The sequence below is a fragment of the Cryptomeria japonica genome, chromosome 10, assembly GCF_030272615.1.
Source record: "Cryptomeria japonica chromosome 10, Sugi_1.0, whole genome shotgun sequence".
In the NCBI taxonomy this organism is placed as follows: domain Eukaryota; kingdom Viridiplantae; phylum Streptophyta; class Pinopsida; order Cupressales; family Cupressaceae; genus Cryptomeria; species Cryptomeria japonica.
Window position 1 is genome coordinate 432,824,835 of NC_081414.1, and position 12,431 is coordinate 432,837,265.

Consider the following 12,431-nt stretch of genomic DNA (forward strand, 5'->3'; position numbering starts at 1 on the left):
TAATAAACAGGTAATTTTAATGATTTGTTGAAGAGAATTTCATTATGTGGTGATTGACTTAATAGAAAATGGCGAATTCTTATGAATAAGGCCATTTTGTGATTATTGATGTATGGCAATATGTTTATATTTTCCTTCCTTTTAGGTGCAACATAGATATGTCATGGTGAGGGCATGGTAGTCCGCCTTAAGCAATGATCATTTTAACTAAATTTTCTCAATGCAAGGATTCCTAACTAACCCTTGAAGATTTGTAATCTTAAGACAAGTTTTCTCTCATCAATTGTAATTGTAAGAACTATGTTTGGTTGTTTCCTTGAGACAAACAAAGACGAACTCCTCATAGAGGATTAGAAGCATGACACACATCTATGACCTTCATATCCCTTTTGGTTCACTCTTTTTATTCTCATATTCTAGATTAACTTAAAATATAGAGCCAAACATGGAGCATACTCTTGAAAACACAGAGTATACACATGAATGTATGAAGACACGGAGCATACACGAAGTATACACCTGAATATATGCATTGACTAGAATGCATTGACTGATTTCTCTTTCTCCTATAGGCTGGCAGGATCATGCTTTGATACCATTTGTAATGTCCCTTTTTGTAAATGCCCTAGATTTTGCCCTAAAATCACAATTTCCAAGTAAAAAAAGAAAAGGAATAGAGGAACATTAACTTAATCATATTTTATACCTAATTTATTGATGGAATTCAATCATAGGGAAGCTAGGATAAGGTGACTCGATAGGGGGTCTTAGAGATCCTCTACCCTCAGCCCATGAGCGGATATACCATCCCTCTTGGCCTCATGTGGCCCATGCCATCCATATGAGATGGTCTACCTAGTGAAGTGTCCGATACCCGTTCCCCTTCATCTTGCCATCCATTTCCCACTTCCTATGATTGAACTCCTTGGTGTGTTAATTTTTACCATGATAGAGGGATGAGGTGTATTCACAACAGGGTGCCCCGGAAGCCCATCTCTTCTAAGCCCAAAGGCAGTACCCTTTGCACCCCCGTGGCATCATTGGACCATTTGGTCACCACCATGAGGTGGTGTACCTAGAATAGTACCCCATCACCGTACCCCTCTTGTAATCCCTCATTTCCTCTACCATGGCTGACTTTTAATAATCATTCAAAACATATAAATAATTCCAGTATTATGGATGTATTTTACATATAATAAACAGACATAAACCACAGCATCTCATGAAACAGTAATGAGCAGATACAATTAATAGGAATAACAACATAAAGTGACAGCGATTAATATCAAGGAGACAGCATCATAACAAATTGACGACTAACAGAAATTAAAGGCACTTAACAACAACAATTAATTTGAGTTATGAAGAGACGTCACTAAGAAGGGTGTGACCCTCCTGCTGGGACAGCAACCTCCAAGAGTTGTCTCTTTTCAAGAGACATGAAGCTATAAAGGCTGAGAGCCACGATGGGGGAAGACACAGAAGGAAAAAGGGAATTCAATAAGCATGATCACATAAGATCAGATTTTGGCTTTCATAAGAATCCAAATATAATAAGGAAAAAGGGAATTCAATAAGCATGATCACATTGAATTCCCTTTTTCCTTCCGTGTCTTCCCCCATCGTGGCTCTCAGCCTTTATAGCTTCATGTCTCTTGAAAAGAGACAACTCTGCTATCCCAGCAGGAGGGTCACATCCTTCTTAGTGACGTCTCTTCATAACTCAAATTAATTGTTGTTGTTAAGTGCCTTTAATTTCTGTTAGTCATCAATTTGTTATGATGCTGTCTCCTTAATATTAATCGCTGTCACTTTATGTTGTTATTCCTATTAATTGTTGTCCTCATTACTGCCCCCGCGCCCCCTCATTGCTGTCTAGACTATCGTAAAGCCCCCCTATCACATCTATTTCTCAATATCTGCGATTTATATCCCTTTTATCTTGGAGGTGGGTTGGCTAGCATAGGATATATAATTCTCAATACAAAAAGTAGTCGGTCCATTTAACTTTCTCATTGACTAGTATTAAACAGGGGATTTTAACGATTTGTTGAAGAGAATTTCATTATGTGGTGATTGAATTTATAGAAAATGGCAGTGTCTTATCAATAAGGCCATTTTCTAATTATTCATGCATGGCAATATGTTTATATTTTCCTTCCTTTAGGTGCAATGGAGATACATCATGGTGGGGGCATGCCAAATGGATTGACACAATTTGTCATTTGATGCTCATTTGGCAACAATTTTGACAAAAAGGGGTACAAAAATCAAGGTTATAGGGGTATAAATGCATCTACATTGACCATTTCTGGGCAAATGCTTGAGAAATTGGTTCTGATCAAGTTTAGATTTACTATACATGATCAGGTCATTATAGATTACACTTGGAGAACTACTTAGGACAAAGATGGATGTCTATATAGCTATTTGATTTCTTTTTAAAAAAACATTCATGGAATTCTATGGTGATAATCATCATGTTTAGGCATCCATTAAAATCTAGCTTACCAGGTTCACCTCCACACCCCACTGGTTTAGGTCCCTGGTTTGGGTCCAGTCCGACCTTGGTTCGAATTTCCCAGAGGGGGTTCAACCTGGTTCGAACCCGGGTGGACCAAGATCGAACCAGGTCAAACCCGGACGGACCCAGGTCAAACTCGGACGGCTGGGCGGCCCAAAACGGTTTTTTTATGCAATTTTTTTTTTTTTGAAATCCGCCATGTAAAAAGTCAATTTTATACCCTAAAAGTGACTTCTAAAACATAATCTTGGCTCATTTCTCCTCATTTGTGTTGCAAACAAAAGTTTTTTGACAGCAGGTTGAAGAAAGGGTGAACAAAGTGTGGCTTCCAAGATCAAATAGGAGGAGTTGAAGACTGATTTTTGAAGCTTCAACAAGTGTTGCGGCATCATTTCCATACATTTGCAAGCTCCCATTAGCTACAAGAAGTAGGTTTTTTAAAATTTTTTTCCAACTATTTTTGTTTCACAAATTGTCAAACATGAAACATTAATTGTTTTTCATTATTTTGTTTTTGTTTTTGAATATGTTTATTTTTATTTCTTGCCATAGGAACTAGAATGGCATCTACCTCTTCCTCCGTTGGCAATGAACAAACAATTACAAAACAAAGAAATGATCCGCATTCTCCCTAATGGAAGTATGTTGACATTTTAAACCCACTTTCAGGAGGTGGGGGATTCCGTTGGAGATGCCAAGGATGTGGTATTGAACGTAATAGTTCATATTATCGGGTGGTAGGCCATTTGTGTGGAATAAAAGGAAGAGGTATCAAAAAATGCTCTGGAAAAGATGGTAAACCTATACCAGATGAGACAGTGATGAAATATTTTAGGGAGCATGAGGAGGCAGAAGAGAGAGAAGCCCGTAGATTGAATCAAACTGCAGCAAAGAAAACAAGGGGAATGCAAGCCCCATCTAATCCCGATGTTGTAGTACAAGACCACCCCTTCTTTTCCACAAATGAACCTGAAAATGAACCACCCTTGATATGCAAAAGTACAAAGGGGCCTTTAGAAACCGCATTTCAAAATGAGAGTAAAGACATTGCTGACCAAGATATAGAAAGGTGCATTTGTGCAAATGGGTTGGCTTTCAATGTTGTTCGCTCCCCATATTGGAAGCAAATGATAAAAAGTGTTAATGAAGCTCCAAGAGGGTATAAGGGCCCAAGTTATGAGAAGGTACGTGGAACCAAAGTTTTAAAACTCGGACTCGCCACGGACTCGGCAAACCATAAATTTGGACTCGGACTCGGACTCGTGAAAGACTCGCGAAAGACTAGGCAAGGACTCGACAAAAAAAAAAACCGTAGTTTTACAAAAAAACATAAAGAAATTAATGCATTTAGAGAACATAAGAGCCATAATTGAAACATTACACATGTCATATGATCTACAAATGCGCAATATTTGAAATTTCATCATTCATACTCATAGTTTCAACTCTAAATTCTAAAATGTATAATAGCAGCATAAGTTTATAAATGTTTACAAAATTACATTTAGTGATATGTCCAACTCCAAATGTGAAAAACAACAATGAACAAACTAAAGAGAAGACTACAAACTAATGAAAAAGTCTAGTGTTCCACCGGCGTTGGGGATGGGGGGACAGGTTTCTGGGACGGGGGGACCAAGGGCCTAAGTTTGGGGACAGCGGGGGGACGACGATGGGGGTTTCCAAGGGCCTACTTCCATCAACGCAGTTTCCCCCTATATTTTTCGACGAGGGTTTGGGGGTAGCGCCCCCAAGTTGGGGTCAAGGGGCAGCACGACCAAAAAGGGAGGGGGACGTGTCCCCGTGGAACACTGTGAAAAACAACCCTTCAAGAGATATTTCACTCCCTCAGTTATGCCAAATGAAGGCAAAAAAATTAAAAAAACTCACTTTTAAAGCTTGCATGACGTTTTTTTTGGGTCGCGCGAGTCCATCTGAAAGACTCGCGAGTCCGTGCAAAAGACTTGCGCGAGTCCTTGCAAAAGACTCATGAGTCTTTCAGATGGACTCGCTAGGACTCGCCTTGCGAGTCCTTGGCGAGTCGACTCGTGGCTCCCATGGACTCACGAGTCCGTGGCGAGTCCACGAGTCTTAAAACTATGCGTGGAACACTATTGGACGAAGAGGTGAAGAGGGTTGAAGATGCATTGAAACCCATAAGGGATTCATGCGTTGAGACAAGTGTAACAATTGTTTCAGATGGGTGGAAAGATGCTAAAAATCGTCCCTTGATCAATGTCATAGCGGTGTCCCCTAATGGGGCAATGTTTTTGAAAGTTGTGGATTGTGAGTGCCAAGTAAAAGATGGCCAGTTTATTGCAGAAATTCTCATCTCCGCCATTGAGTCAATGGGACCCCGCAATGTTGTCCAAGTCATAACGGATGATGCAAGAAATTGTAGAGCTACTAGTTTGTTGGTTGAGGAATGCTATGATCATATCTTTTGGACACCTTGTGCGGTCCATTCACTCAATCTTATGCTACAAAGGATTGGGACTAAAATAAAATGGATCAGAGATGTGTATGTAAAGGCCGAGGACATCCAGATGTTCATCACAAACCACCACATGTCTCAAGGGATTTTTAGATCCTTTTCGAATTTGGAGCTATTGAAGGTAAGTGAAATAGTAATTTAATTTTACATTTTCTGATTTTTTAAATTTCAATGTTCAGAATATCATTGTGTAAGCTATATTGTGTATTCTTCTTTAAAGTTTGGCTTTATTTTTTAATCATTTTGGCATTAATTTGTGTTATAGGTTGCTAAGACCCGTTTTGCATCAAACACAATCGTCTTAAGACGACTTGTGAAAGTTAGAGTGGCACTATGCAATATGGTGATCAACAACAATTGGACTGTATGGAAGCAAAGTAGTAGTGAGAGGGCAGAAAAAATTAGGGAGAGAATATTGAATGAGAAATGGTGGGATCTTGTTACATATCTCCTAAGTATCACCGAGCCCATTATGAGTATGATTTGCTATACCAACATGGATAGGCCTTGCATTGGTGAGATTTATAATGGCATTGACTCAATGCTTGAAAAAATAAAGTTCACTATAAATGCAAAAGAGAATGACCCCGAGGAGAAATTCTTCAAAGAAGTGAAAGCAATTATTGTAGAAAGGTGGAATAAGATGACCACTCCTTTGCATCTTCTTGCCTATGCCTTGACACCAAAGTACTATAGCAATCAGTTTTTTGATAAACCATGAAGGATTCCACCATGGAGAGATCTAGAAGTATCTGATGGGTACAAGGCAGCATTTCTTAGACTATATCCTGATGATGATTTGTGAGATATTGTTACAAATGTGTTCATAGAATTCGCAAATGGGAATGGTCTAAGTGTTGAGGCACTTCGTCATAGATCCAAGAAGGATGCTCATAGCTGGTGGTACTTCCATGGGGCATGCTTCCAACACCTACAACCCCTCACTGTAAAAGTTTTATCACAAGTAAGTTTAATTAATTAAAATTTATCACAAGTTTATTTATAGTTTACTTTGTCTTCATAGGTTGCTAGTAATTTTTAATTTTAAGTTTATTAATGTATAATTTTAATTGTTTACTTTGTCTTCATAGGTTGCTAGTTAATCTGCTTGAGAAAGAAATTGGAGCATATACTCTTTCATCCACTCAGTAAAGTGCAATAGGTTGCTATCAAAAAGAGCGGAGAATTTAGTATATGTGCATTCCAACCTATGTCTTCTTTCACACAAACAATGTGACTACACACAAGGGGAAATGGAGATGTGGGATATAGAGCCAAAGCATACTGATTTGGATGCTCCAGCTTCTCAGTTTCTTGCATTGACACTTGATGACTTGGAGGGCGAGCAAACTTATAGTGCAAGTGCAAGTGCAAGTGGCGTTGGCTCATCTAATGTCAATGTCAATGATGGGGAGGATGAGGAGGAGGAGGAGGAGGATGAATTAGCTGATCCATTTGATGATTAAACTTTATATTGTTGAAAGTTGAAACAATGATACTTGAATATTTTGTCATTTTGATATTAAACTTGATGTTTATGATGCTATTACGGTATGATCATGATGGTATGATTACAAGTTTATGTTTGTTTTGTTGTTTATATGATGCTATGTGACATGCTAATCTTAATTCATGCTTATAGGCTGCACATATATATATATATATATATATATATATATATATATCATGTTTTTGTACTAACGAACCCAAATGAACCCAAACCCCTTTTCAAAATTTTGCCGTACCGGCGTACCAGTTCTTCAAACCCGAACCCGAACCGGCAAGCTAGATTAAAATGATAAGATCAAGGGCTCATCTCAAAATAAACTGCTAGGCATATACATTGATTAAAAAGGAAAGTTTGGTAGAGGCTAGGGAACAAGTCCAATAGGCTATGGTTGGGGAGTTGCATGCGAGAGAAAATTTACAAAGTCAAAGTGAGAAAACTTGGTAGCTCCTACATCGACCCTTTGTTGGCAAATGACTCCGACATCTTCCCATCAAGATAGGAGAGCTATCATACAAAGTCACATCTGCCATTGTGCTTCAAGTGTTACTAAGTGAGACCAAGATGGATGCCTATCTAGACATTGAAGTTCTAGACAACCAATATGGATATCTAGGATGATAATCTTTGTATTTAGGAATTGATTAAAATCACTATGGTCCTCACTTGGTATCCCCCAACAACTAGCTGGCATTTTTTCATCATGATACAATTTGTTTATGTTTTTGAACATTGTACTGATTGTCTATAGACTCTTTCACTCCTGAAAAATTACTTGCAAGAACTTCCTGAAAATATTACACTTCTGGTGAAATAGATGTTAAATTAATTTGTTTTTACTGTATTATATTATCTTAGAAGTTTGTTATTAATACTGGAGATTGATTATATGTTGCTTTGCCCTTGTATAATAATATTTATCATTAGCTTCTATCAAGTGATGTTGAACTAATGGGAGAAGAGAATTGTAATTATTTTAGTGCTCAAACTATCCAAAGAGCAACTTTTATCCAATTAAACACAGATTTATTTTGATGTGTAGTTTTTTCACCAGAAGAGAAGCTTGGTAGAATATGCTCAGTGTTGTTTTGGACTGAAGTTGAGTCATGATTGCTTGGATTTTTGCTATGGGCATTCAACAACCATGTCATTCAATATTCACAGGTTTTGCATATGAAGATATGTGTGAAATATCTCCAGATCATCGCTTTATTGCATATTCCATCTATGTAATGGACAAGGGCTTTTTCACTTTATGTGTTAAGGATTTGAACACTGGATCTCTACACCACAAACCAAAAGTTGATCGTATTGATACATTGGCATGGTCAAAGAATGGACTTGCTTTATTCTACACTGTATTAAATAATTCAAACAGACCATCTCGGTATGTCATGTTCTTGTTTCACTGCAATCAAAGTTTAATTTCATGCTTGAATTGGTATTTGTTCTTTTTTCTAATATGGTTCTCAACCTTTTTTAATATTTTTTGCTTTTATTACCAGGGCCTTTTGTAGGGTTTTGGAATCGAGTGCACCTGATACCTTGTTAATGGAGGAATTTGATGATACTGCATATCTAACTATTAGAGGCACCAAAGACTATCAGTTCATCACTGTCACTTGTTCCTCAAGCAAATCATTGCAGGCAAGTTTATCTCATTTTCTCAATTTTTGGCATTTATTTATTTCAGTGCCAAATAATCTCTGTGCATGTGTGGCAATAGGTTTATATACTAGATACAATGAACCTTGGAGCTGGGTTGCATAAAGTATGGGAATGTGACCCCAATGTACATTGCTTATTGGAGCATCATCAAGGATATCTGTACATGTTTACAGATGCGCCAAGAGATGGGAATTCTGTTGATGGACATTATCTGCTTCGTCGTCCTGTTGGAGCATCCAAATCAGACAATTGGGAGGTTCACATTTGTTTATTTTATTGTCTTAATGTGTTCTCCCAATATATTGAGTAGCTATGGATAGCTATATAATGATTTGCAGAAATTTGAGGATCTTTCTACAACATGTAATGAATATTTCACTAAATTTATAAGCAGTATGGTCAAAAAACAGAAAATATTGAGAATTTTGGTTACATATTTAACCACTCGAATATATTTCCCAAAACATTGGCAATCATACACAATCACACTGTTGTTTTTTTGAAAGTTAGAAAGATCACTATGTTGTTTTGCTTAGTGTCATCGGTTTTTAATTTAAGAAACAAAAATAGCAATCTGTTTGCTATTGTGCTATCCATGGATGGTATAATAGTCTACATCAGGGGGGCCTTGACAAAATATATTTTAACAACAAATATCCATACAGAACTGAATTATGACTTTTCATCTCCAAAAATTAGTCTTTTTTAATGATGACCTTGGGAATCTGCCCCTTAGCATGGCTTCTTGATAAAAACGTGATCACAATTTTTAGTGAAGAATTTAAAACTGATTTTGTTTTCAAACTATTTAAGACAGATCCACAACTTGACGTGTAGGAAGTCCTAGGGTATGGCTACAATTTTATCATGAAATTCAGATCACCAAGGTGTAGGAAACTGTCTTAAATCCTAGGCACTGGAAGAAGGTAGCTGAAATCTTTGTATGTAGTTATGCCAACTTGGAAATGGAGGCTAAAGGATGATGTACTGATGCTAAACCTGCAATAAACTGATGGAAAATAACCCTTTTAATGGCATCCTTGCAAACTGTGGAGTCAAATTCCTCTGTAAAAGTGTAATAAAAAATAGCTGAGTTTTCTTGTTCAGTACACACACACCTTTTGGTGTTTTTTAAACTGCCAAAAACAGTCATAGTCATGCGCATCAAGTCCAAATGATCACTTCTTAATATTCAAACAAATCTATCATCCCTTTAACAGCAGTGTACTTCAATCCAATATGAGATCAACCGTTCTATGTTTTGTTGAAAATCATAGCATAATATGCAGTGGCATGTACTTGAGGACTAAATGGGCACTTTTCATTTTGAAAATTTTTAGACACTCTTTGCAAGAGTGCACTCCATGGGTTTACACTTATGGTTTGGTATGCTTCAATGCATTGAGAGACCACTTTTTTGATTTTTTCACTGAATTTTGGACCCTTATTGTATTAATGAGATTTTCTAGCGTAAGTTTCCTTTTCTGACATTTTCAACTTTTGGTATGTTCTTTGTATTAATGTACTCCAAAATAATTTAATGTGTTGCCTTATGGCAATTAAAATATTCATATTGTAATAAGGTTATGCATCTACATGTCTAATAGGGCTGGGCCCAAAATGAAATGTGTTATAACTTGCAAGTTATGTAGGCCCCAAATTGGGCGCCAAAAGGGGAAAACTAAAATATGTTAAAATAGCGGCAATTTGGTTAAAGTCGACTTGGAAAACTTGAACATGAATCTTGTATATAAACAAGATTCATTTTACACTTTAAACACATCGCATCATCTTCATCAAGCGTTGTTAGCCTTATGCAAAATTCAGTCAGCGAACTCCAAGGAAAGAAGAGATCTAAGTCTTCATACTGCTGCAAGTCTATCCGATCATTGAGTGAATCCATTGGACAGCTTGCTGGGCAAGGTGGTGACCTATACTTCAATGATCTCCTTCTCCAAGTGGTGTCGATATTCTGCTCTCTCTGAAGATATACCACAGATGCATATACTTGGTTTAGTCTGCCCGACATTGGCACTACAATCAGATAAGTAATCTGATTCATGTAATCTGCTTATAAATAAATGAACCGATCTGAATCTTTGATGTTGGGTTTTTCCTCCAAGAGGGAGGTTTTCCCAGGGTACTTGTGTCTTGTCTTGTGTACTTTATTTGTTATTTTTGCTTATTCTCAGTCTGATTATAATTTAAGTAACTAGATTATCATCTGATTGCCTAAAATCAACATGGTATCAGAGCCAAGTTCGAATTAGGGGTAATCAGATTGATTGTAGTCATCCCTCCTCTTTCATTTGCTCTTATCACTTCATTCGAAATGTTGAACTGTCTCAGGGTTGAAGATAGATTGGATGGTGCATCCAATTTCATGTCATGGAGATTCCGAATCATGCTTGCATTAAATGGAAGTGATCTTGCAGACTTTGTGGAGAGATCACCCATTGAACCTGAGGCAGAAGAGGAAAAGACTTCATGGAGGAAGAAAGATTTTCAAGCTCAGAGAATGCTGGTTGACTCCGTGAAGGATCATATTGTACCTACCATCTCTAAGCTGAAGACTGCCAGCGAAATGTTCAAGACATTGGAAGAGATGTACGAAATCAACAACACCAACCGTGCCCTAGCTTTGAAGCAACAGCTTCATCACATCAAGATGATGAAAGGTGAATCCGTCATAGCATACTTCATGAGGATTTCTGATTTGAGAGATCAGCTCTCATCCATTGGGAAGTTTGTTGATGACAGTGACTTGATTATGCTTGCTCTCAATGGTCTTCCGGCATCTTGGGAGTCTTACATTCAAGGAATTAGTGCAAGATCAGAACTTCCCAAGTTCGATTGGTTGAGAGCAGATTGCATACAAGAAGAGTCACGATTGATAGCAAGAGGAATTGAGCGTGATCATTATGATGTAGACAATCAAGTCCTTGCTTCGCATATGGTTAAAGGCAAAGGAAGGAAGTGGGATAGAGACAGAGATTCAGATCCTGCCCCTAAATCAAAAAGGAAGAAGGACTTATCGCACATCCAGTGCTTTAAGTGTGACAAGTATTGTCATTTTGCTCGGGATTGCAAATTCAGGTCCACTCCTCTTGCTTCTTCTGCAGAAGTTGGCATAGGGACATCTCAGGAGGAACAAAGGTCAAATGAAGGCTTCCTCTTCTAAAAGGAGGAAATGCTAGAGGGAGCTTGACATCTTTAGCTTCAGAGGGAGCTTGTCAAGCTCAAAGGGAGCTAGTTTCTTTCAGCTTCGGAGGAAGCCTCATCTTTTGGGTAATGCATTCTTCTCTGGAAGAAGTTTTTCGTTCCACGCTCTGCGAGTAGGCATGGTGGACCCACCCTCTGTGAGTGGGTATGGTGGGCATCATTGAAATTCCACCCTCTGCGAGTAGGCATGGTGGTCCCACCCTCTACAAGTAGGTATGGTGGGTATCATGGAAGAAATTCCATGATGAGTTCATTCACCCTCTGGGAGTAGCTATGGTGAACGTATCTTTTGTTTCATCGATGGGAGTAGCCATGATGGTTGCCACTATGTGACTTGATTATTCATAGAATCCTCTCTAGCTAAGAGGGAGTGTTGAAATGAATAGCTAGTTCGGATCATATTTTAATGTGTTGCCTTATGGCAATTAAAATATTATCATATTGTAATAAGGTTATGCATCTACATGTCTAATAGGGCTGGGCCCAAAATGAAACGTGTTATAACTTGCAAGTTATGTAGGCCCCAAATTGGGCGCCAAAAGGGGAAAACTAAAATATGTTAAAATAGCGGCAATTTGGTTAAAGCCGACTTGGAAAACTTGAACATGAATCTTGTATATAAACAAGATTCATTTTACACTTCAAACACATCGCATCATCTTCATCAAGTGTCGTTAGCCTTATGCAAAATTCAGTCAGCGAACTTCAAGGAAAGAAGAGATCTAAGTTTTCATATTGCTGCAAATCTATCCGATCATTGAGCGAATCCATTGGACAGCTTGCTGGGCAAGGTGGTGAGCTATACTTCAGTGATCTCCTTCTCCAAGTGGTGTCGATATTCTGCTCTCTCTGAAGATATACCACAACTGCATATACTCGGTTTAGTCTGCCCTAGATTGGCACTACAATCAGATAAGTAATCTGATTCATGTAATCTGCTTATAAATAAATGAACTGATCTGAATCTTTGATGCTGGGTTTTTCCTCCAAGAGGGACGTTTTCCCCAGGGTAC

General features: G+C 38.0%; 1 protein-coding gene across 2 annotated transcripts in view; it reads left to right on the plus strand.

The window, feature by feature from the left end:
• LOC131067560 (uncharacterized) overlaps window positions 1–12,431 on the plus strand; it is a 213,518-nt gene that overhangs the window by 9,157 nt on the left and 191,930 nt on the right. For both annotated transcript variants that reach the window (XM_059213045.1, XM_058002637.2), the window contains exons 3-5: window positions 7,693–7,915; window positions 8,034–8,175; window positions 8,255–8,452. In XM_059213045.1, coding sequence (XP_059069028.1) covers window positions 7,693–7,915; window positions 8,034–8,175; window positions 8,255–8,452 — 563 coding nt within the window. The remainder of the gene's footprint in view (window positions 1–7,692; window positions 7,916–8,033; window positions 8,176–8,254; window positions 8,453–12,431) is intronic.